The following is a 26,800-nucleotide window of genomic DNA, read 5'->3' on the forward strand; positions in this document are numbered from 1 at the left end:
AACCAAATTATTAAAGCTTGCAAAAAGATGTACGCTTTTTCTATGCCCATGAAATTTAGCAACTTTTAAAAAATACTCCACAAACACTGTCCTAGATTGTGGATGTTTGACAAATAGAGATGAATGATTATAAAAACTTGAGTTTCAAATAAGCTTTGTGTTTTGTAAATTTGATTTGAGAAAATTGACATGAATTCTGGAAAAAAAAGAGAAATACCCGACTGGCGGTTTCTATGCCGCCTCTAAAGTGACATACGGCACTTTTATTTTTAAATAATTACATTCTTCTTTTTATCTTAAAAACGAAATTATATTACGTAAAAACGAAACATTAATTCATACAAATGAGGCAATATTGACTGAAATATGAAAATGTTTTTGGTTTTAACGAAATACTATTTCGTATTTGAGAAGTATGAGTTCGTGTTATATCAAATAGAAAAAAAATGTAACATGAATATTAGAAATGTCGATGCTCTGTAGGTTTCAGTTAAACACAAGGTTTTACAAACTGGGCAATGAAGTGTTCATAATTCTGTTAAAGTATCAATTTAAATGATTACATCACATTTTTCATATATATGCAAGTAGACAGGGGTGTTCTGTGTAAACGACCCTGGGGTAACCAAGTAGAAGAATAAACGGGTAAAAGCAGACCGATCATGGTATATAATCTATGTCTAAATCTATTTAAATACACATGGCAAATTATAATATAAACGGATAGTCTATGCAAATGTTTGAGATGTTGCCTAAGGTGTAATATAAATCGCACTCAGACGCACTAAAATAAATAAATCGGGACTATTTTTAGCGCGGAGTCTTTAAAAGTAACCGTCTCATAAAACCTACTTACAAGCGGAGTGGTACATCCGGTAGAATCCCTGAAATTTCTGCCCAGAGTCGCAGTCGGGTGCATGCACGCAAAGAGATAGGAGGTTTAATTTTACAGATCTGATTCCGGATAGTGTAAAGTTTTAAGTAAGTTTAAAAAGCTTATTTAATTTTGTTTCTGTTTTAAGTAGTTTTGTAAACTATTTAACTTGAGAAATGATTGATCGTGAAATAATTTGACAAATCTAATTTTATAAAATGTGCAATAGATAATAAATCTTCCGTCTTTTTTTATTTTCTAAAATATTTTAGAAATAAATATAATGCAAATGGGTAAACGGCATGAATTCATTAAATGTCAGTCGCTTGACAGCAAACTTGTAGATGCTCGAAGTAAAAATTTGTAATTTGACTTCAATTTTCCTTAGGGGAGTGACCAACATCAATTAAATTCAAATACACAATAATCTTAAACAAAATATTGATCAAATCGTGCTCCAGGATCAAGCATTATTTGAATGATTTAAAGAAAATAATTTTTAAATGTAAGAATTTGGATACTTAAACTGACTTTTTCTTTTATAAATGGAAGAAACCATAGGTAAGTGTGCTTTATTAATTTTGGGAGTGTATCGTTAGAAAAACGTTAAAATCTGAAATGATATATTTATATAATGATAACTGGGACATTTCATATTTAAAAAAAAAATTATTTTCTTTTGTTTGAGTAGTCAATAAATAGTATCTCATTACCTCCGGAATGTTTCTATGAAAATGATGATCTATTTAGCTCGTCGGATAAATTTAACTGCGCGTATTTAAATTTCTATGTCTTCGCATAGATTGAAAGGAGCACAAACTTTCATGAAAATGTCCAGTTTTCAACGCAGAGTTATCTTTCTTTGCGTCAGGCTTAATTCGCCTCTAAGCCTTAGTGTCTGCGACGACTGTCATAAATAGATATCAGCGCATCGTTGCAAATTCTGGAATAACTTTAGGTGGTATCAAGAGAAAAAAAAACAACACTGTCTTATTAAAATGCATATAACTAGCTACATATAACCCATTAAAGATACACACAAAAATGCCATGAAGTGCGTCTAGGGTTAGAGCCTTTCTTAGTGTTTCTTGTCAGTAATGAGTACCATGAGGCTCTGGTCGGATGCTTCTGTTGATGACAACGCGCTTGTCAGCACACTTTTCAATAAAGAAATTCTCTGATAGTTTACAATAAATAATCGACACACAGAAGATCAAGCAAGCATAATGCGCGTGATGTTACATCTCCGTACAGGCTTTCTATCTAGACATTTAATGTAGGTTCGTTGTTAACAAGCTTATCTGTTAGATTTAAAATATTGTAAATGAGTAGTTTTAAGTGAAAGACGTCAATCAAATCTAAACAGATTCAAATTTTATTTTGACATACATGCAGTTTAAATTATTAAAAAAAGCGATGTTCAATCTATTAATGCAATCTTGACTGGTTTAAATTGACAAAAGTCTGTATATTTAAAATGATTTGTCGGTTCATCTCTGCAGCGCAGATCAAAAAAGTAAATCACACTAAACGTTTGATATTTTTTTGCGACTTTCGTTTAAAGTGTGTACCCTTAACATTAGAATAATACGATATGTGAAGAATACGAAATGTGAAGAATACGGTTTCAAAATGACGCTAATTTAAGATTTAACATTTGTATTTGAAAAGATATACAAAGATATCTTTTTTAATAAATGTTTGTCGATTTTTTTAATTCGGAAAAGGCGTATGCGCTTTCCTGATATACAACTTATAAGATTTTTTTTTGTCTCATCAAGTTATAAATTAGAGCACCAGTGAGTTATATGAGAATTTACTGGTTTCACGTAAAATTCAAGCCTACTGTTGGATTCACCTTTTCCGTAACAGCGATTTTCGCAAATTGTGGCTTTATTTTGCCAGTACAAGTGAACTATACACCGTTCTAAATGTCTCAGAGAGTGGGAGTAGGATCATCTTTATTGATTTTTTAAAAGATGTTTTAAGAATATCAGTCGTATGGCAAAAAAAAATGAATTTTGCCATTGTAAAATAATCAGGTAAAATCAAAATTTCGAAAAATTGTGATTTATATATTTAAAAAAAAATCATGATTTAAAAGATGTTTATATAGAATATCATCGTATGGCAAAAAAATGATGTTTGGCCATTGCAATATCAACAGCTAAAATCATATTTCAGCAACATGTGTGTTTTAAAGTATTTGGAAAAAAATTTCATAGATGGTAAATCGATGCGAGTTACCATGCTGGTAAGACTATGATTTCATACTATAAAATTGTTATTATTATTACTTTTTTGTGTCCGAAGTGACCGGAATTTGCAGTGGAAAAATCACCCATCCCAAAAAGAAACTGTTTTTTTTTTAATGAAAAACTCAAAGTAAATCAAGTTAACACCCTAGGAGATCTTTAGAATGGTGTTGTCAACGGCACAATTCCTCAGAGGTCAGTGTTCAAAAAATTTTAAACAAAAAGGTAAAATAAAATAATCGACTTAATGCGAAAAATAAAAAGTTGTAAAATCACACCTAATTTCTGTTCTTATCTCTTAAGCAAGGACTTTTAAGTTGAATAAAACATTGCAGTTATAATTTACAACCTAAAAAATGTTATTTATTAGAAGCCTGTTCAAGGAGGCAGTATTCTATCAAAGAGATGAGTGAAAGAGGTAACATTGTGTCAGATAGGTAACGGTGTATCAAAGAGATAATAATGTACCAAAGAGATAATGACGTATCAAATAGGTTTAAAACATGCAGTAAGTGTATAATATTTGTCCCCGGCATACATTTATTTTTCTTAAACATCAAACAGTTTGGAAGTTAAAACACAAGTCTCTTTGTGCAGGGAGTGGACTTGAGAGTGTTTCAAGTAAGTTTGAAGCTTTCATCACAATCGAGCTAAAAATAAATTAGTATAAACTAAACTAGCCTCTTCAAGCCACCAGAGCAGCTTACCTTACCTGGGCATAAGTGCTCAATGTGAGTTATTTAAAGTATTCACTCATCGTCGCGTGTCCGTACGTTGTCCGTGCATCTGTCCGTTCACCAGTTTCTACTCGGAAAGTCTTGGCCCAATTTCATATAATGTAGATATGACAGACTATTTATTACCTGTTCAGTTTATTGAACTATATTCTGCCATGCTGTTCTATACGAGACGGAGAGTGGCTGAATGTTGTTATTAATGACTTTTTGTGCATTTTTATTGTTCCTGTGGCGGAAACGAAATCGATAGTGTTCAAACGACTTCAAATAGAACAAAACATTAAACGGTAGTAATTTTTTTTTACAAAAACATCGAACGTGGGCAGAAGTCTGTACCAATATTGTTCAATCCACATTTCTCGTAACAAGGAATTTCTTTGTTTTCGTTTTTAAAAATAAGACAAGGCAATTCATATTGAACATCATTCTAAAGAACTCCGAAGGTAGTAATATGTACTCAAGAAAAAAAAAAGATTTTGATATGGTAGTTTATCATATTAAATTTCAATTGTTTTTTAACATTATTATTATCATTTAAAATCTTTCAATTTTGGTTTTATCAAATTATGGCTGTTTGTCAACTTTAAAAAATTCTCTTCGACAAGTTTGTAAAACTTTGGAATTTTGGCACGGGTAAGAATTTTACACCGACTGACGGTAAAATTGGCATCGTTTAAGAGAGCTTTAAAATTAATAAGGGGCCTACTACCATCCTTGGAAAGCTTTAGAATGGGACAGAATTTATATCAAAAGCCGAAATTCACGGAAATCACTGTTACGAATTTCGCGGATGAAACAGTACATAGTTATTAATTTTGAAATTGATTACGAACCTTCACGCAACTTAGCTCATGCATTTTGACATATTATAAGCATTCCTGTTGCATTGTGAACATTGTGTGCATCGATTCATTATTTTATTTTTTGTTTGCGGACTGTAAATTTTCCATTCGTAAACATGTGTTTAAGTTACAAGTTACATCTCAATCTTACACGCGTATGTCTGCATTAACTCGCCAAAGTTTATATCTAACTTCGATTGATTTTATTATGGTATTTCTACAAATATTCCCAATTGAACAAAGATATAAAATGGAGCTTAACGCACGGTGTAAGTAATTTGTTTCTTATAAAGAGCGGTAATGGATTACCTATTGAATAAAGATGTAATGATTCATACAAGTTTCAATTTCCCGTCATGTTATTCTTTTTAATTGTGCTAATTTTCACAACGGCGAAAAACAAGACTTTGTGTAACAATGTACTCAGAAGAAAAAACCCGACGTCTTTTCACTTGACCATTTTTGAAGTAACGCTATATATATAATCGTTGAATTATGTTACATTGCCAGTGAGATTAAAACAAAAAATGCGTCTTGAAAAGATAAAATTTGCCATAGCAACCGCTTTAAGATGTCTCAAGTACAGACAGGGAAACAATCATAAAACTGGTACAATGCTGAGTGAAGTCGGGTTTCAGAAAAGGACAGATCTGGGTAGTACTGGATTAAGAATGATGTCAACTAACGTATAAAAACAAATGAACTGGTGTATTATCCTTACATGGTAAAAAATACAAACGCACTTACGTAGAAAAACGAATTTATACGAGCATAAAATTTAAACATTAAAATTATGTGATTATCCGCTTTTCTTGCGTTTTTACATTACAACAATTGTGATTTTAAAGCGATTTTACAAAGGAATAAGGGTTTATAGATATACATGTACTCTTTGCTTACGGCCGGAATTTTTTGTTTTGTTTTCAGCCATGGACGCTAAAGGGCCAGACGAGAATACTAGACAGAGAAATGGTAAGTCATATCATCAGTCATTATTTTAATATTTAAATCAACATAAATTACAAAAGACAATTGAGCCTTTTTTTTGTTGTTGTTGTTGTTTTAGTTCGAATTCCTTCACTAATCCGTAACACGATTGCATAATTCGAGGGGTTAGCGCGAAATTATTGTAACTGTATGTGAATAAAGAACAAGATACAATAGTTTCGCTTTCAGCCCTCGATTATATAATCATTCCACAGAAGCATGAGCATTCATGTACATGAAAATTACATGTGTATTTACACCATTTTGTTCAATAAAATCTTTGATGAGCGCGCATTGCTGGATAATTAATTATTTTTACGATGCATTTAAAAAGAAGAACATAATTATTACCTAATTAAAACATTGATTTAATGTAAACTTTGCAATTCGTGGTTTATGATTTATTGTTGTGTTTAAAGATAAGTAAAAATTGCTGTTTAACATTGAGAAAAGGGCGTTTAGAGTTTGCGGAACTTTGTAAACAAAAGACAATAAAACATACTAAAGGTAAAACGAATGCAAAAGTCAAATTGTTACATGCAGTTACTTAAACCACATTTGTACAAGAAATTTCAACGTAAGCATGTGACATATTGAGTGGTATTTTAAAAGTGATAAGGCGTTTAGAGAACGGAAATAATTGTATTTTCTCCAATTAGTCTCGTACCTATATTAGTGACAAAATTTATGTACCATTCAGTACCTATAAATGACCAAAAAAAACCCCAACACTTTAAGGTCTCTGCTACGACATTTGGCCAGGCTTATGACTCCCATAACACAAAAATATCTATGTACGATTTGAGCGTGTTTGACGTCATTTCCGTTTATTTACGTCTGCTTTCTTTGCGGAATGCGTATATTAAGCGTAAATAAGCATAAAATATGGTGCATTTTCTCTTGATATTTCTTTACATACAAGGGCAATATAATTGTTGTCACACGTTTGTCTAAAGTTCGTACAGAATTGAATTAATACTTAAAATATCTTTGTTTTGATTCGTCATTCGTCAAAAAAAAAAAAATTAAAAAAATCGTAATGTCTTGGTAACCATTGTATTAACCATACAAACAAAACTTGATGATGAGATGTACTAATAAACTTTGATAATGTGGCAGCTGAGTCCAATAAGTCCAGGGGTATTCAAAGATAATCCGTCATAGATCTATTGTAAAGCAAATATTGGATTTACCTGTACTGGAAAATAAACCGTGTCAATTGTATTGAGGTCAACTGCCACATTATCTCAGTTTATTAGTATTCCGTATTCGCGTAGAACAAACACATTTTCTTGTTATTCATGCTTATCTGAGTTTCGCGGGAAACAGACGTTCATAAACGAAAATAACGTCAAAAGTCAATGACGCACACAACTTTAAAGTTCCATTTCGTAAAATTATTTGCGTATTTCATATTCAGGGTATAAGGAATGCGATGAAACAATGTGCAGAGCCAATGAACATTGTTGGTAGGTCAAGGGTACACTCACAGATTGAGCTGAAAGGTTAAATTTTTCTTGCACACCGGACTGGCGTTTCCGGTGTTTTTACCTATGCCGGCAAAACCCATCTGGCACCCCCATGCCAGATGACTTTCGTGCTGTTAATGACAACTAGGGATGCATATTGATTATATATTGTTTATGTAAAATACGAAAAAAATCAGGTACCTTGATAGTTTCTCTCCGTTCCTCATAGTATATTTCTCGATTCAAAATACGCTATTTTACAGTAAGAACATACCGTTATGCTACGCACTTTAAAACTTGAGTTGAACTTTGTAATTTTTCGTCACTGAAACGTCATGACGTCACGTCTGCTTACGGACGTTAATTTCTCACGTTTTGTGTACATACTCTACTAAAAGAAAGAGTGCTACAAAGAAAGTATTTCTATTTCCTTTATTTATTCTGTTATTTGTAAAAAAAGATATATCTGTCAGAATAAAAAGCTGATATATATACGATATGCAAGAAAAAATATCAGTCATGTTTTTACGAAGCGGATAGAAATATCCGTCCCGACGGCACGAGGGCGGTAACGAGGCTTGACAGATACTATTATTCCGGTGATTTTACCCATGCCGGCAAAACCCATCTGGCACCCCCATGCCAGATGACTCTCGTGCTGTTAATGACAACTAAAAGTTCATACACTTCTTATATATCGTTTATGTAAAGTACGAAAAAATATCAGGTCCCTTAATAGTTTCTCTTCAAAATACGTTATTATACGACAAGAACCTAACGTTACGCTACAAACGATAAAACTGAAGTGGAACTTTGTTATTGAGCAAATACGGCATGCAGGAAAAATAATCTGTCGGAATAAAAAGCTTATATGTATACGATATGCAAGAAAAAATATCAGTCGGCAAGCCTCGTTACCACCCAATGCGCAGGTGCCCTCGGATATATCTATCAAATTCGTAAACACATGGCATAATATTAGTCCATCATATATGCATGTCTGGAGCATACCTTAAAAACTATTCAAGGTATTGACTTGAACTTTGAACTATAGATAGATAGATAGAGTTACCCCCCCCCCCCCCCCCCCCCCCCTCACACACACACACCGAGCACATTTTTCAAGTTTCCAACAAACTCTTTCTTGTTTTTTTTTGTTTTGTTTTTAACAAAATCACTCTTGGGTGTTTCTTTTTCGCTCGTGCTTTGAATTTTTAAAATGATATTACATAACATTACTAGATTTCGATAAACATTTCATTTTAAGAGACAAAAAACTCACAAGTGCATATACCTTGTCGCTTTTTATGAGACGAGGTTACCTGGATAGATATCAAAGAAACTTTGTTTTTTTTTCATTTAACTGAAATCTGCTTTTAAATTTGTGATCATAAATATACAGATACTGGTTGTCTGCATGTGCATGACAGAAATTTTCTATTTTATGTATATCTTTACATTTAATCACGTGTGATTCATATTAAGGCAGATTTAGTGGGGGAAATATTGTTTCCTTTTGAATTGTCTTACTTTAAAACAAACCTAGTAACCACTCTCTATTGCAAATATTCTTTTTTCCCCCTTTGTTCTACCTCTCTTTCGTTCTTACTTTCTTTTTTACTTCTTCCTCTCTTCTACCTTTTTCCCCTGTCTTCCTTTCTTCCTTTTTATGCCCCCATACATTTATGGGGGTGACTAGATGTCGGATGACCATAAAGGAAGGATTTCTTCTGCGACTAACGCAGTTATGGGCCTTTGATAGTTTTTTCATAGAGGATATAAAGAAAAATCTTGTGTCTGAAAAAGTATGTGGAGGCACCCGTGTCTCATGGACACAATTCTAGTTTGTTTCTTCTTCCTCTCTTCCTCTTCCTCTCTTCCATTCTTTTTTCTGCTTTATTTCTTCTTCCTCTCTTTCTTTCTTACATTCTTTTTTTCTTCTTGTGGTGATTTTAAGGTAGTTGTCTCGGTACGTGATATAGCGAACTGTCTGAATTAGACTAAGATAGGACAAGTGTAATGTGTAAATAGTTAAATAGCGTTAAAGTAATACTTTAACCAGACAACGATATATTTAAACAGATACGATTTACAAATGAATATTTGGTAATATTTACATCACGCCTAGAGAGAAAGTCTACATATTTAGCCTGTGGGTGCCAGACTTTAAAGATCAATATCGTGCAGTAATAATGATTAAAGTGTTTTGTTTGACTATTGTAAAACCTCCTTTACTGACACTATAAGTGTTAGTATTGTATTATTTCAATTAAGGTTTTGTTTCGATATATGTCGGAGCTTTATCAAAAGCCACTTACATAGAAACCGACTAGATCGCGGTCATGTGACAATTATGAGTAGTTATTAAGTATAGAATCACGGTTAGCCCTCCGGATGTAGGATAAATCTATCTCATCTCTCTCTCGCCCCAACTCCCCCCCCCCCCCCCCGACTTTCCCCTCTCCCCCACTCCTTGCTCAGTTAGACCAAGGTAGAAAAAAATCACCTTTTATTTTTTTCAAATAAAAAAAAGTTAATTAAGATCAATGTGAATTGAAACATAACCGTTTTAAGCTTTTAAAACGGAGTGAATTTGAAAATTAAGATATGTTTTGAAAAAATAAGGGTGATTTATGTGTGCCTTGGCCAAATTGAGCGCATGGTGTGTTTTGTCTTAGTGCGGATTTTGTCCGCTGTTTCTAATCGCATTGCTCGTTTTCACACAGGCGAATTTTAACTTATTTATAACGAGATTTATAAATAAGCGTATAATTTTCCACTACTAAATTCATTTGGAGAAGGCTTTATATTTTACTGTTTTTATGATGCTAAAACTGAATATAAGGATCTTACATGCCTGTCTGTGTAAGACGGGGTTTTCCCTACCCGAGGGACAGTATGGAATGGAAAACCGAGCGTTAGCGAGGTTTTTTATCCATGCTGTCCCGAGGGTAGGAAAAACAGCTGTCTTACACAGTCAGACATGTTAGATCATTTTTCTTGCCTATCATGTTCAAAATAGATCGTGGAGACAAATAGATTTGGGTATTTCCTGACATTATTTATAAAGTTTATGACGTCACAATGGTACCAGTACTATGTGACGTCACCTTAGTGCACGCTATTTTAGACAAGGTTTTTTCCCTAGGGAAAGACAGGAATATCTATCCGCGGCGCGTGCTCGGATAAATGTATACTTTCCCCGCTAGGTAGGCAAGAAATCAACGCCCCGATTCACATTAAAGTGTACGTCAGTGGATTATCCAGACGATCAGGTCTGCTAACTGTGACACGAGTGTGTGTTCAATATATTTAAAACAAAAAATACGTAAGTTATTTTTTGTATAAGATGTGAGCAGTCTGTGTTAGATACAGTCAAACTTGTGTTAAAGACCGCCTTCGGATAAAAAACAATACTATATAACCTGCGCATAAAGGCAACTGTTTTTTTTTTTCCCGTTTAACCTTTTTATCTGATTTTTATTCCCACGGTTTATATTGTCAACAAACACCCCTTTTTATTTCCATAGAGTCAACTGAACTTGCATATTTCTTGAACTTTTACTTAATGGCATCTACAAATGAGTCCTGTCTGAGCTTTTTAACAAATGTGCAGACTCCACATGATAGTGTGTATTGTAAAAATAGAGCAAATAAATCATATCTTTATGACCATAAAACAATTATTCACCCATTCGTTCGTAAGCCCGTCCCATTCATTCATTCATTCATTCATTCATTCATTCACTCACTCACTCACACTCATTGAGAATGCATGAATTTAGTTAGTTATATAAGTATATTCAGGTGAAATGTTTTCTATGGATATATATCGTTAACCATGTATTCACTAGTTACTATAAATTGTAAGAACTTAAGTATGAAAGATTTTTGTTTTCCTTTCAAATTAGAAGTTTTCATATTCTTGAAATTTTTTATTCCATTTTTGACAGGTATATTAAAATCGCCAAGTTCAGGTGAGTTTCCGAACGCTTGTGCAGACAGCTATAATGTTATACAATATATATGACGTCATAAACCCATGAAAAATATTTTCCGTATCATCTTGTATACATGTTCCGTGACAATAGTATGGTTGAGGGTTTTAGAGAAGCCGTCTTATTTCAAAACAATATTAGAAGTCAGTACATTTGTTGTTGATGTTTTTTTAAATTTTTGACTTCTAATCAAATTTGTGAATAAGATGCATTCTTCAATGTTGTCATATTTACGTACGTTACACTTGTGTTTTTGTAATGAATAATTCTAATCATCAAAAAAAAATATGTTATGTTAAACACACACAGTATATAGAAGATAGGCTACTTAATTGCTTTTTGTTAAATTACGGAAACCTGTTATTGCCGTATCGATTTCACGTGTCCGTAAATATGTAAAGAGAACGGTAATATCTAAGCTCGCGTTTTCTAGAAATCTATTGCGAAGCCGGATATGTCGCAGTTTGTATCATCTTTGCAAATACTGTGTATTTTATGTGACCTGCCGCGATGTCACACTGACAAAATTCCGTATCAGGTAACTAACGAATGACATAACAGCCGATGTCGTCACGGTCCTCCGACCTCGTTATTTCTCATCTATATAATTTTAGTTTTGCATGAAATCATTCGCACTGCTCGGAAAGAAGAATTTGTTTTTTTTTGCGAGATCTAATGGATGCATTTCTTGACAGATTGCGTTATATTTAAAATGTGTTTATTCATTTATTACTTTTAGCATGTAAATGTTCCGATTTGTTACATTTAAGATAAAATTTGTGAAAAAAACAGTCGTGTTTTACCACAGGAGCTTGAATATAATCGAATGCATGTTATATATTAGTCTAAAATCAGTATGTGTCCTTTACACTTGTTGTCAGAAATGTACAAGAACTCAACTGCATGCTGATCAGGTCTGTTACTTCACTTATAGAGTTTGCAGTTTCCAACTAATAAATAATATATGCTGTTAGCCTTACCATTTTAAGTTCCGAAATTTCTAATGAGTAATTATAATTTTATTGATACAGATGAACCCCCCCCCCCCCCCCCCCCCCAGCCCCCATCCACCCCGACCCGTTGACGTTACGTCGCGTCAGAAGTTGAAGCTAATAAATGTAACGTCAAAAACGTAAACTAAGAACGTTTTAAACATCTGCTTTATATTCGCCGTCATATATTTCCGTCAAGGCAACTGAGTTTCAAACATCAGGCCCCGTGTTCACAAAACAATTTAAGTCTCAGCTGAGTTTGATAATGAAACTTTAATTGTCATTTACGTCTAAACTGAATGTTTAAGATTAAATGTTAAGTTGATAACTATTTCCTAGTGACTATACAGTACGAATTTAATCTTGAAGTTCAGTAGTAAAATTTGCAAAAATTTATAAAATGTTTTGTGAACTTGGGACCTGACCTATCAATTAATTTCAACTTCTGACGAGACGTTACAACGGTTTCGCACAATGGTGTTGCTTTGAAACTTTTAAAACTATGCAGCTCCTGTGGTTAAACCTACAAGAAGTAACATACTATTAATATATGACGCTATATATGATGCGTGTCTCTTTAAGAAACAATTAAGGAATAATACTTTATATTTATCAAAACACAGGATTTATTGTGAGAGGAAATGGTAAGTGAATTTGGCTCGGAAATATGACAAATAAAAAATATGGTAGAGGAAATATCAACGGCATTATCACGGTTAATGTGGCATCAGTTACGTTCGAACACATTGTTAGACAATGCATGTATGCAGCTGCTTTTCCCCACCACACATATATGGAACGTTGCACTGTTTTTACATCCTGCGATCATTTTTTTATGCTTTATAAAGAAAGTGACATTTATGCACGTAAAACCCGTACACATAATGCACGCCATCTTCTCTCTTTTAGATAGAACTTTAGATGTAAGCGTACATAAATACCTTTTCATATTGTCCAAACAGCTTCTTTTCCTCGCTTGTATATCCACATGTTTTCGTTCAGTAGAGTTTTTGGAGTTGCAAGTGAAACATTCTTTGATTCTATCTGCTAAGGTTTTGTAACTTACGTAGTACTGACCATGCATAGCACATACACTAAATTTGCAAAGTTAATTAAGAATTACCGTAATCGCATACTGTTTCTTAAATGTCAAAATGGCTTACTTCATCATTTCCAAAAAAAAAAGAAGAATTATACAAGTTCTTTGAAATGCCAGAATACTTTATGTATACTTTACATTAACGTCTTCAAAGTATGACATCACGGTGTACACATACCGTCAATGTATACGTGGATTATTTAACTTAACTCTTTGTTTCAGGTGCCGGTGGTAGACGTGGCAGTTTGTACGCCAATCTCCAGCTTCCAGCCAAGCCAAAGAGACCGCACATTCCGACTGGCGAAGGTATGAGTTGTATTCTGTCACAAGTGCTATTTCTTCTCATAATGACGAACCAAATACAAAAACAGACACCGTACCGTTCCTCATCAAATGCAAAAACAGACACCGTACTGTTCCCAAACAAATACAAAAACAGACACCGTACCGTTCCCAATCAAATGCAAAAACAGACACCGTTCTGTTCCCAATCAAGTACAAAAACAGATACCGTACCGTTCCCAATCAAATGCAAAAAAATAACGTACCGTACCGTACCTTCTTTTTCAGGTGCTGTCGTAAGATTAAAAGATGAGTGGTTAATTTTCTCCGTTTCTAGGAAAACCTCTCGTCAGAATGATCAGTTCTTTTACTAATAACGTCATTACATCTTTTGTCTTTGTTCTTAACTATTTTTAGGTAGTAATAGGCAAGTGATTTTATATTTAGAAGTAAACGTTTCGTTTTGTCATATTTAACTCATTTTACAGATATGAACGAGGAGGAGGACAATACCCATAATCTTACCGACACAGAATACTTCCCGGTTGACATTGTGCAGAATGTACTTAACAGTGTCAAGGACAAGGGTCACAAAAGTCACAATATCTTCTGTCAGTTGGACACCTTAAAGACATTCATGGGAAACTGGGAGTGGAGAGAAACAGCAAGGTAGAATTCTAGGCATTTTATCATTAAGTGTTAACTGCTTTTATAGTTTGTACTGAACGCAAATTGGTGTATTTGATGGTACCAATATTTGCATTCCGTGATTTTTTTTTCATTCACCCCATTATTAAAAGGAACCCTAATAAGAGAGAAGTAGTTTTATAACACTGCTTGTGAAGGATTACATGAAAGCGACCAAGGCAGTTGATTTTATGTTATGTAAGTAAGCAAGTAAGTATTTTATTACGGTGACATGTGCGTTTTACTAGTAATTATACTACAAAACAAATGGATATAGAATAATACACAGTATCCTGCCGTGGGAGCCTACATGTCGATTCCAACAAGAAAATGATTACATTGTACTGCTAATAAATATGTGCATTGTAATTAAAATAAATTGACATGACAGACATATATACAAAAAAATGTTAATAGACCTTTTTACGATGCTATTAGTTGCCCTAATGTTCTACCGGATGTTTTTATTTAATGCGCATGCGTTCTTTACGTGCAATAAATGAATGTAATGTCAAACAGTATCAATTTTGAAAGAATAAATTATGAACATACTTTCAAAGACAACAATGATTATTTGAAATGAATACATATTGATATACATTATATAATAAATTAACAGTGCGAGACAATTATGGTGTTTAGTACCAATTACTTATCTATTCAGTGAGCCGGCGGTCACGGTAACCGTGGCGTAGCTGACGGTGATTAACTTGCAAGATATGCAGTCTGCTTTGGGTACCACTGATTTGTTTCTGCTATATGAATACTAATCTTATCTGAGCATCGAATTGCTTAGTAACGAGAGTGCACTGTACTGTTTTACATTTTAGATGGGTAAAGTTTGAAGAAGTTGTTGAGGAGGGAGGAAAACGGTGGTCCAAACCGCACGTGGCTTCCTTGTCAATGCACGCTATGTTGGAGACCAGGAAGATGATGATGGAGGGAAGCCTTCTCTTAGACTTGGATATATTCACAATGGGGGAGATGGCAGGTAAATGAATCAGCTGAATTAAGAATATTTACGCCATTATGTATATAACTTGCTGCAGTTCACAGATATACTTTGTGTCTTTTGACTGGTTTATTTTGTTGAATGTTTTGGAATGCTGATCTAGCCGTATTGTTGAATTGATTGATTGTTCAGTTGTTGTTGATTGATGATATGATATGATATGATATGATATGATTGTAGATGCACTGTTGGATCACTGGATTGACAACGATCATTTGGATCACAAGCTGAGACAGTACATGCGGGACATTTTGTTGAGGAAACACAAACACAGTCATAACCCCCGTCCTAAGGAGGAAAAGAAAGAAGCGAAGAAGATGGAGAGTGTTGGTATGTCAAATACTGCTTCCGTATCGTCAAAATACTGTTTCCGTATTGTCTAAATACTGTTTCCGTATTGTTTAATTAATGCTTCCGTATTGTCAAAATACTGATTCCATATTGTCAAAATACTGTTTCCGTATTGGCTGAACACTGCTTTCGTATTGTTTAAATAATGCTTTCTTATTGTCAAAATACTTCTTCCGTATTGTCTAAATACTGATTCCGTATTGTCAAAATACTGTTTCCGTATTGTCTGAATACTGCTTTCGTATTGTTTAAATAATACTTTCGTATTGTCAAAATACTGCTTCCGTATTGTCTAAATACTGATTCTGTATTGTCTAAATACCGATTCCGTATTGTATAAATACTGCTTTCATATTGTTTAAGTACTGATTCCGTATTGTCGAACAATCTTCTATACTGCGTCGTATCAGTCTTTTCAGTCTGGATCCCGGCCTCATGTTTGTTCCGTTTAACAGCGAAAGTAAGTCCTGTGGATTGTTTCTTTAATAAAATCTTTATAGCCCTTTGCTCCGGACATGGTCAGCCAACAGATGAAAATGTGCTGTTTTAAAGGTACAATAGACAAAGGTGTTTACTAAACGCATGTTCGTAATTAATAAACGAAAGCATAAACAGTGCATGAGAGAAGATTAAGTTGCGCAACAATATGCCTATCAAATACAAATTAACCCAAACCGCAAACGTAGGGTACTGTAGTGGACTGAATAAATACATAAACTGCAAGACTGGATTGGTCCCTGGAGAGATCACGTGAATGTGAATTTGCTCATGCGTGTGCTGTTCGCTGTTTAAACGAAATTATAGGACCCTAATTCTGTTTAAATTTTAATGTTTTTTTTGTATTTAATGAAAATTGTCTATGTATTAGATATATCGTAATAAACCACATACTTAATGATGCGACAAAAAATCACCTGCACGAGACGGATCTTCAGTGCACCGCAACAATAACTGGTTAAATTTAGTGTTTAAAACCTCCAAAAAATCAATCATTGTACGTCGATCGGAGAGGGAAATAGGAATTCTGTATTAGAAGATAAAAATCAATAGTGAAGGATGTTTCGAATAAAAGTTGATAAATTGTGGTTGATTATGAAATTTAATGTTTCATGCTTAGAATATCAATTACATTATCATTCAGAAAATACAGCAAAATGTGGACCATTCTTGTCCATAGTGTCAAGATTTTATCTGCTTTTTAATCACCCTGACTTGATGTTTTGCCAATGTGCCTTATCCCCACGAAAAGTTATTGTCCGACAGTTTTGTTTTCGAGTATATCTTATATTTGCAACTGACTCAATACGTTAATTTTCTTGAAAGTTTAGTGTTTGGCGAACACCTTAATACAGTTCAGATACTGAATTATTTTCTGATTGTCAATGCAAGTTACATGCAAATTTACATGCAGAATTTAAATATATGCCCTCATGGTACAAGTCACTCAAGATTCTATCAGTCTTCGGCAAATAGCAGACAACAGTAAAATCCTAATTTCTAGAGTGCACGGGACAGTCTATTCATGTCACTTGGTCCCAATGTCGGAAAGACAAAATCGTGACCGTTGTCTAGCCTATACTATGCAAAGTGCTTTTTTATATTAAAAGATAAATGTATATATTAATAAAAATGTTTTTAATTTCTCATTGCAGCCAGTACCACGAGTCTAACAAGTATGAACTCCTACCCGAGCTCATCTGACCTGGAGGGACTCGTCTCTCAAGATTACAAGGTATCACTTCTGTTTACACCAGTACCTTATAACTACCTAAAGACTTCGTCCTTTTCTATAAAATAAATATACACGAACAATCTGTGTTGAGTGAACTTCTGTTCTGTTCTGATACTAAAGTTATACCGGTTAATACCTATCATTTTGGCTTTTGTTATCCGTTTAATTACTGATTTATTCAACTCCTGATCTAATTTTCAGCCGAACAGTAATTTCATGAAGAAGATTCCGAAGGGTTCTGAGGTGTGTAATATAATGGTAGGAGAGCTTGACGAGCTGCACACCCCTATCATAGGCCTGATTAGGCTTAAAGAGGCCCGTCTTCTTGAAGGAATTTCCGAAGTCAAGCTGCCAACCAGGTACGTTTAAAACCATAACTAAATACTTTGTTGTATGTAATACCAAATCACTTATTTAGAGGTTACAGTTCAGTATCCCTAAAAATATTTCTATGACATAAATTTAATGTCTTTTTATATTTAAATACACGTATTATTTTTTAGATTCGTGGCATGCATATTTGGACCACGTGGTTTCACAAACGCAAGAGAAGTTGGTAGATGCATTGCAACCATGATGACCGATGATGTACGTTAATTAGATTTGAAGCGCAAATATCTCATTAGCTTTGATGATAGATTATTAATAAATTACGATATTGTAGTGAATATGATATAGATGTATAATATCAGATCATTGATATGAATAAATGAGCCGCGCCATGAGAAAACCAACATAGTGCATTTGCGATCAGCATGGATCCAGACCAGCCTGCGCATCCGCACAGTCTGGTCAGGATCCATGCCGTTCGCTTTCAAAGCCTATTGCAATTAGAGAATTCGTTAAAGCGAACAGCATGGAACCTGACCAGACTGCGCGGATGCGCAGGCTGGTCTGTCTCCTTGCTGGTCGCAAATGCACTATGTTGGTTTTCTCATGGTGCGGCTCAAATGTAAATGAAACACACTTCTTGTAGATTGTAAATTATTGCTGTAACATTAGCCTGTGATCTTTAAATTATGCTTATTAGGCGTATTAACTTGAACGATTGTTTCGTGGGTTCAGACGTTATATGATAATTTTATTTAAGTACAAGCAGATTAAACGAGAACGCTGTTAGTTTAAACATATTTTATTCTGAGTAATACATGTACAAATTAAGTACATACATCATAGTTTGAACAAGACAAGTAGGAAAGTATAAGAATGAAAGACACATATATAGTCTTATGAAATTCTTCTCCTTAATAAGAATAATGTTAATTAATATGAAAGCTGTTTTTAAAGGATGTTCCGTCCTCAAATTCGATTGCATAATAAATGTCATTAACTCTATCGCCGTGATGAAACTGCCTTAACATATCATTTCAAATATCTTGTCAACATCAGTCAGCGAGTCCACTCTTCATGGGTAAAATTCTCTTTAAATATACACCAGGTGTTCAAGGAAGTTGCTTACAAGAGCCGAAATATTAGCGACTTAATTGCCGGTCTAGACGAGTTTGTTGAACAAGTGACTGTTCTACCTCCTTCAGAATGGAACCCAAAGATTAGAATTGAACCTCCGCAAAAAGTGCAATCTCAGGTGTGTACCCTTTTTACAAGCACGATTTATACTTTTTTGTGTTACATACTTTTAACATATTTTACATGTTTAATCAGAAGAAATGGCTGAGATTTGCATTCAAGATCGACGTGGATTTGATCCGTTCCTTTCTGCAAGTTTTGCATGAAAAGGACACATTTTGAGTACTTTGAAACTTGTGAAACCATTTTCTAAATAAATACATTTTTTTTGTTGTTTTTTTTTCAGATGCATAGACGAATGTCGTCTGCTCAGTTACTGGATTATAAAGGTGACGACGATGATGAAGGTGGGCACGGGGATGATCCTACCCTACAGATGTCAAAAATGTAAATAAATGATCTGCTTGTTAAACACAAACTATCAAATCAAGTTCCTACAGAAACAAATGTCGGTAACGTGGTAGGGTACGCTAAACTGACCGCTATTACGTTTCTACAATATAGTTTGAATGCGGCATCATCATCTCGAACAAAGCAGGAAAATCTACGTCAGAAGATATTTGTAGATTTATTGTCTTTTTTTTCTCTTAATTTCTATCACTGATGTGGTAGTTGAAAGAATTGGTTGCAATAAACTCGTGCAAAAAGATTGTGTCTATGTGAAGGCCTTTAATATTTCTTTTATTATATACCTTCAAAATTTCTGTCTGAAATGCAGTACGTATTTCACAAATAAATACAAACCCTGTATTTAATTCCTGTTTGATATGGAAATAAATATTAGTGGTGGGATGACTTGTTTTAGTTCAAACTCCTGCGCAGTGATCTTCCTTGCCGCTACACTCTTATTATTAAGACAAGGGAGATCACTGCGTAGGAGTTTGCTTTTAGCTGCGACGTTCCATGTTTCACCAAATTCACCATTTGTGAACGAGTTTTCAACCTTATTTGTTTAAAACTATGGTCCATTTTGGTAGATATAACAATAGAAATATGTGAATGATAGATAAATGAATAAATGGATAAATGAATAAAATGGACACTAAAGCAGTACATTGATCTGCAATGATGCATTCGACTTTTGCGGAATTTGCCAAAAATGGATCACATATCGACTCGAGCCGAATACAACACTGCAGATCAAGTAACTTTTATAATAACCTTAGCTATTAAATTTTGCAATCAGATTTTTTCGGCGACGCCGACTAAATTCGTTTTCGTTACCTATGCCACGTGACTTCAGTTAGCAAATCAAACTACTTGATAACGCATTATAGATAATTTATCAAAATGGAAGATTTATGCAACACTGCCTGATTGGACGAGAGTGTCAATTTCTTTCACTCTGTTGATTGTGCTACGCTGAGTGAAATGTAGACAAAGCGTTTATCCTAAACGACGCTGTTCACAGTTTTAAAGCTAACTTTGGCTCAGTATATTTAGCAAGAATATTGATATATCTCAAAATGATAAGTAAGTTTAATAAATATGATAAAAACTTCAAATACCAACATATATCAAATTAAAGAAAGAGCTGAATACGGTCTGCGTATCACATGAATAAGGGTGTGATAAGAGTCTTTTATGTAGAGAAGTGCTTTTTAAAAGATTTTCCTTGTTACAATTGTCGTCTGTATATGAAAAGGTTTCTTGCTTTTGTGACTTATGCAGATTGCATATTAAAATGAGTACTTGTTTGCTTTGATATATTTGTTATAAATTATTTAACTGATTTATTATATATGAATATCTTTCTTTAGTATGGTATGCAAATATTGAACTCAGTTGAAATCTGTTTTATTATATATATGCTATATAATGACTGAATCTCATTACACTGAAATGAAGGTACGCTGCATACAGTTTATCTATGTGATATAACTAAGGTCAAACTTTGCTTATGAAACAGAAATATTGAAATAATTACAATTGTATGTTTTGCTTGACCTTCACTTTTTTATAGGTGTGACGTCATTGTCCAAAGATTCATGAATAGCGAATATGCATTTGTTAAAGCGGGATCAGTTGGCCTATTGTAGAAATAAATAAAAATAATAAATAAAAAAATCCTTTAATTGATTTTTTCTCATGTATTCTAATCAAACTTGATTTGTAGCATCTTTATTAGGCCCGCAGCCAACTTTGTTCAGCTGGGACATTTAACCCCTTTTAGGTGCTGCTAGAGCTAAAACTAGAAATGCCTTTCTACAGCGTCTCATGAACAGCTTGGTGGATCTTTGTCATACTTGGTCTGGAGCATCATCATAACGTCCTCTTCCAAATTTATTTATATAGGAACTTGGGGCCTATTAGGGACCACTATAGCTAAAAGTAGATATGCCTTTCTTCGCATTAACCACTAAAATGTAATGAATTTTTATCAAACTCGATGTGTAACAATATCGTAAGGTCTCTTGCTATTTTGTTACAAATGGGGATAGGGACCAATTGGGCTAAAAATATAAACACGTTTAATGACCTCTTCTCATGAACCGCTTCATGAATCTTCATCAAACTACTGCTGTAATTATTCGTCTAAGGATAAACGAAACAAAATTGCAACCCTACGAAACCTTTGCGAAAAATTAAAAGAGAACCATTTTAATTGTTAAAGTGCGGTGTTTAGTTTTGCAAAATGTTAGATGAAAGATGAATATTAGATGAAAAATTCATAAACTTCTTTCCTTATTACAATTCGCCGACCATCATTTTTAAAGATATTTCTTGTTTAGCTTACGCAGCCTTCCTTCAATAATAAGAACAAATCTAAAATATGAAATCATGTGGTTCTAAGACGATTCCTTTCAGGAGCAGTGTCATTTTAGATTGTCTTTTTATTTGAACAAATAGTCGACCGTGCATTCAAAGATATTTTACTTTACCTTACTTTTATTTTCAGACCGTTCAATGGCCTTTACAATGATATAAAGCGAAAACTACCCTGGTACTGGTCCGATTATAAAGACGGAATTCACATACAATGTCTGGCCGCATTTGTGTACGTGTTTCTGGGAACGTTCACGCCAAACGTAACCTTTGGTGGTCTTCTGGGTCAGGCAACAGACCAGTATATGGTAGGTATATTTTGTTCAAACGATAAGATATCTTGACACCCTATTACCTGACGCTTTTGACTAGAGCCTTGATACTTTTAACTATGATGTTGATGCTTTTACGGTCTGTATGCCTTTAACTATATTTTGGAACGGGCCATTTGCTGATGTTGATGCAATTCGTGGCCCAATCCATTTGTATATGTTACTTTTTTGTTCATATTATTGTTTATATCCCTTAATATCAAATACAGTAAAATACTATTAAACTAAACCAACTATATTTTGGATTCTTCAACTATGGCCAGGACGCTTTCAACTATTACCTTGACGATTTTAAGTATGACCAGGATGCTTGTAACTATGGTCTGGACACTTTCAACTATGGCCTGGACGTCAAATGTCTTCTCGTCACCTTTATAGCCTTGCTTCATTTGCTCTAAAGAGTAAATTTCTCATTTCAAACATTTGTTTTTGCAGTTACATGTCATGTCTGACATACGGTGTAAAAAGAGTCCAAAACTAAATATTACTGGCACCAGACAATGGAATTCAGACGAAAGCATATCAGTTTGTTTTACAGTAAATTGATAGAAGTTGTTTTATGTTGATTTTAGGGTGTAATGGAATGCATTTTCGCTGCCGCTGTGACGGGTATCCTGTTTGCTCTGTTTTCTGGACAGCCACTAAACATCCTGGGTAGTACTGGACCTATGTTGGTGCTGGAGACCATCATATACAATCTGTGCAAGTAAGTCAAGCCACATCAGTCTTTGAACAGTCGAACAGCATACCTGTATGTACTTACATTCTTTGATAGGGGAAAGGGTCATAGAGAAGCTAAAGATTTGTCGAATATACCCTGATAAGTTATATTCTACACGGAGTTGACTCTAAAGGATCTCAGTTAACGTTATGTAACCATTATTATGCCTCAATATATAAAACGGCATATTGGTTCTGTTTTGTATGGGCCAGTTTCATTTCTCCAGTACTTCATTATCTCGGTCCTGGTCAAGTCATATTAGAGAAGTTAAAAATGATGCTAAAGTTAGTGGCGTCCTCGCTTGATACTAAGCATTGATATAATAGTACTAGGACTGGTCAGACGGATGCCAGTGTAATATGACTGAGTGGGGTAGTATGGCACGTGTCTGCGGCGTGTTTGGCATGCCGTTTACAACTATAAATAGACACCGTTGTTTATAAGACTGAACAATTGCTTGAAAAAGACGCTAAACCTGAATACATACAATATCTGAATCATATTACAGAGATAATGGCTGGGATTTCATGCCTGCACGTGTTTGGGTCGGATTCTGGACATCGGCGTTTATCCTACTTATTGTGATCTTCAACTTGAGCGCCTTGGTGAAGTACATCACGCGCTTTACAGAGGAGAGTTTCGCCACACTTATTGCAATCATCTTCATAGTGGAGGCATTCAAGAAGCTCTTTGAAATTGAGACAGATTACCCAGTTAACTCGGAACCTGACAAGTTCATATCAACAAACTGCTCGTGCATTGAACCAAACTGCTCGGCTCTACTCACAACCACAGTAGCTTCAGTAGTGAGCAGCACCCCAGGTAAAATATAAAGTGTTTTAAATCTTTTAGCACAAACAAATGCCAAATATGACTGATAATTATGTACCGAAGTCGAGGGTTTTGATAAATCAATCTTTATAATATTTGCAACAACGCATATAATCCATGCAGGTCTAATCATTAAGCGCTTAGTTATACATGTACCCCATGTCGCACTTTCTGTTTCTATAAAATCGGTATGAAAGTACATGAAATGTTGATATATTCTTCAAATCACTTTAAAAAGGAAACTGAATAAAGTATCTTACTTCAGAAACATGAATCTAAAATTCTCCACCTATTAGAAAAAGATCTTGCAAGCAGACGTTTCGCGGTTGTTGCGACTATTTCATTTATGTATATAAAACTTATAGCATACTTTACCATTCAATACATTGCAAATTTTATGACTGTGGTCTGTTGAAACATGACATATCTCACATCTCAACTTTTGTACTCTCACAATAGTATCGACAGTCACCAGGAATCTGACCGAAATCTGTGCAAACATTACCTACAAAGAATCCATGAACGAGACAATCGACTGGCTCAACCTCAATGCTACTGAGTGCGTGGACAACGGCGGTCTATCCATTGGTGATGGCTGCAATCCACCACATTACGTCGCTGACGTGTTTTTCTTCAGTGTTCTCCTGTTCCTCGGTACATTTGGAATCGCCGTGGCACTGAAGGACTTCAAGATGACCACTATATTCCCGACGTTTGTCAGACAACTGATCAGTGATTTCGCCGTACTTCTTTCAATCATCCTCTTTGTGGTGATCGACATACTCGTCGGTATCAACACACCTAAACTGCTTGTACCAGAAAAGTTTGAGGTATGAGATGTGTTAAGTTTTTTAATAGCAATTCTTTGAGGGAACCTGTAGAGATGTGTTTACAGTTAAGTTAGTGACCCGTACTCGTAATTGACAATTTTGTTTGATTATGCGTTCTCCGTATGCTAAATCGGCGTTTGCCGGCTGGTACAGTATCGGCCGAAGAATACCGAAGTAGACTTTAGTAATAGTTATATAGTAGAATTTGGAGGTTACGTGATTGCACGGAAATTGCCGAGCGTCATTACGGGTCTATTACCTTAAGTTCTTTATAGCAGTTAGTATACATGTAGAATAACCTGCTAGAAACTCTAGAAAGTAACAAAAATGTTCTTGAAACGTAAAGGTTTCTGTGTACTTAGTACATAGTTCATGTATGTACATCACCAGTTGTAGTTCTTTGTAACATTAATTTGGACCGTCGACAGACACTTTAAATTGTGTATCTACAATGTTTCAGGAGAAAGTTATTTCAGATATCATTGCGTATATAAACTATTGTTAATAGGAAAATATGCATGTAGAAACGGCTTTTTGAAATTTCTTGTCACGCTCGTAAAATATCCATTGTATGCCCAGTTAAGATATAGATATGGTTTTATCGCCGATAAAGGCCATTTATAAATATGTAATCAATGGATATAGATATTGTATGAAAAGAAGCTTTGATTATTATATATAACAAATATCTTTCATAATAAACCTCCATTTTAAAATGCTTGTTATTCAACTTACTGTATAAGAAATTTATATTAACCCCTTTGGTAGCCAACAAGAAGCGACCGCGGCTGGTTAATCAACCCAATCAGTGACAAGAACCCCTGGTGGCTGGCTATTGCCGCTGCTGTACCCGCCCTACTGTCCGTCATCTTGATCTTCCTTGATCAGCAAATCACCGCTGTCATTGTCAACAGGAAAGAAAACAAACTTGTGGTATGTATCCGTTATCCTTAAGCACGTGTACATGACTCCGCAAGCATTTTCTTTAATTCTAAATATTTTAGCATAACTAATGTACTGCCTTATAGCTACAATTCTTTTGCATATAATAGACAGCACCTGAAGACTGGGCTGTGCAGAAAATAAGACACGTACGCAAATATGAACAAGTATAAGTTTATTGAAAAATGTTTACACCTTCAGACTGTATTTAAGTGCGGGAGTTTTCAGTCATTTACAACGGACAAATAATAAATTACGACTGGTTGTAATTATATTTGCTGATTTAAGTATTGATACGCAAACACAAATGATGATATTATTCAAATACAAATGCATGTTAAGATTAAAGTGATTTAGCCTTTTTTATTTTATTTATTTCGCAGAAAGGAGTCGGCTACCATTTAGACATGTTTGTTGTTGCCATCACTGTAACAATTCACTCACTTCTTGGACTGCCGTGGTACGTGGCCGCCACTGTGTCCGCACTTGCTCATGTCAACAGCTTGAAGAAAGAATCCGAGTGCACAGCGCCTGGAGAGAAACCACAGTTCCTTGGTTGCAGGTAAATATGTTTATCATTATTTTTCCCATATCGTCACCTCAAAGAGATTCTATTGCAAATGCAATATGAAAAATTCATGTTTTTTTTCAACCGAAAACCAAAGATTCCGACAGTACTGAAGCGATTAAGAGATAATGCTGAGATAAACGTTTAATAAGTTAGTTTTAACATATGTTAAGTACACTGAACCAGCATTATTTATCAGTGTCTTTGCGATCGGACTAATATTACAATTAAAGTGTTTCTCGAACAAAGAAGATTTTTGCTCGATATTAAAACGCGCAAAGTAACGTAATGATTATCTGCGATTGTTAGTAGAAACACAAGCAATTTCATTTTCCTTTTGCAGAGAAAACAGATTGACTGCTCTCGCCATTGGAGTTCTTAGTGGAGCCGCCGTCTTCATTACTGCTGTATTAAAGGTAAGGATCGTGATGACGATGACGTGAAAGTCGTTCTGAATGGCTGGCTGGTCATTTAGAGACTGCTTACATTAAAAATATTGTTTCTGGCAACTGTTTATAATGGTATAATAGTAGTGATAATTCCATTATTGATAGTGACCATTTTGTAACACGCGGAAGTCCTTATAAAATGAAAGATGTGATTGTTGCTTCATATTAGTGCAAATTATCAATGTATAAACTTTTTTGTAGGTTATTCCTATGCCTGTGCTGTATGGCGTGTTTTTCTATATGGGCTTTTCTGCCATGAGAGGTATGCAGGTAGGTACATGTTCACTATAGATATTGTACTGTTAATAGACACTCCAGTAGTTTCATTGATTAAAACTCTGTTTCCAAATCATCCGATATTCAAAAAGAAATGCTCCCCGTGTACAATTGAAACTTCCAGTTAATTACACTTGGTAATGTTGTGTAATTGGTAATGTTTCACCAATTTTTAACGAAATGTTAGATGCTTCATAAACATGAAGCCTTGATTCGCTTTGGCAAACATGTACACAGAACC

At 34.5% G+C, this 26,800-nt stretch overlaps 1 protein-coding gene across 10 annotated transcripts in view; it reads left to right on the top strand.

The window, feature by feature from the left end:
- The first annotated feature begins 867 nt into the window (after positions 1-867).
- The window catches only part of LOC123531384 (electrogenic sodium bicarbonate cotransporter 1-like), a 30,373-nt gene continuing 4,440 nt past the window's right edge, over positions 868-26,800 (top strand). For 2 of the 10 annotated variants that reach the window (XM_045312261.2, XM_045312266.2), the window contains exons 1-21: positions 4,944-4,977; positions 5,636-5,680; positions 11,118-11,141; positions 12,778-12,798; positions 13,476-13,559; positions 14,024-14,204; positions 15,053-15,213; positions 15,415-15,564; positions 17,238-17,317; positions 17,519-17,676; positions 17,821-17,905; positions 18,756-18,902; positions 19,131-19,231; positions 21,744-21,918; positions 22,515-22,648; positions 23,172-23,485; positions 23,954-24,324; positions 25,093-25,257; positions 25,650-25,828; positions 26,178-26,250; positions 26,485-26,553. In XM_045312261.2, coding sequence (XP_045168196.1) covers positions 4,959-4,977; positions 5,636-5,680; positions 11,118-11,141; positions 12,778-12,798; positions 13,476-13,559; positions 14,024-14,204; positions 15,053-15,213; positions 15,415-15,564; positions 17,238-17,317; positions 17,519-17,676; positions 17,821-17,905; positions 18,756-18,902; positions 19,131-19,231; positions 21,744-21,918; positions 22,515-22,648; positions 23,172-23,485; positions 23,954-24,324; positions 25,093-25,257; positions 25,650-25,828; positions 26,178-26,250; positions 26,485-26,553 — 2,736 coding nt within the window. In that variant the 5' untranslated portion in view covers positions 4,944-4,958. Of the gene's footprint in view, positions 982-3,657; positions 3,751-4,943; positions 4,978-5,635; positions 5,681-11,117; positions 11,142-12,777; positions 12,799-13,475; positions 13,560-14,023; positions 14,205-15,052; positions 15,214-15,414; positions 15,565-17,237; positions 17,318-17,518; positions 17,677-17,820; positions 17,906-18,755; positions 18,903-19,130; positions 19,232-21,743; positions 21,919-22,514; positions 22,649-23,171; positions 23,486-23,953; positions 24,325-25,092; positions 25,258-25,649; positions 25,829-26,177; positions 26,251-26,484; positions 26,554-26,800 lie in introns of those variants that run through there. The other 8 variants (XM_045312265.2, XM_045312271.2, XM_045312267.2 and 5 more) reach the window with 7 other exon arrangements.

This window comes from Mercenaria mercenaria, chromosome 11 (genome assembly GCF_021730395.1).
Source record: "Mercenaria mercenaria strain notata chromosome 11, MADL_Memer_1, whole genome shotgun sequence".
Taxonomy (NCBI): domain Eukaryota; kingdom Metazoa; phylum Mollusca; class Bivalvia; order Venerida; family Veneridae; genus Mercenaria; species Mercenaria mercenaria.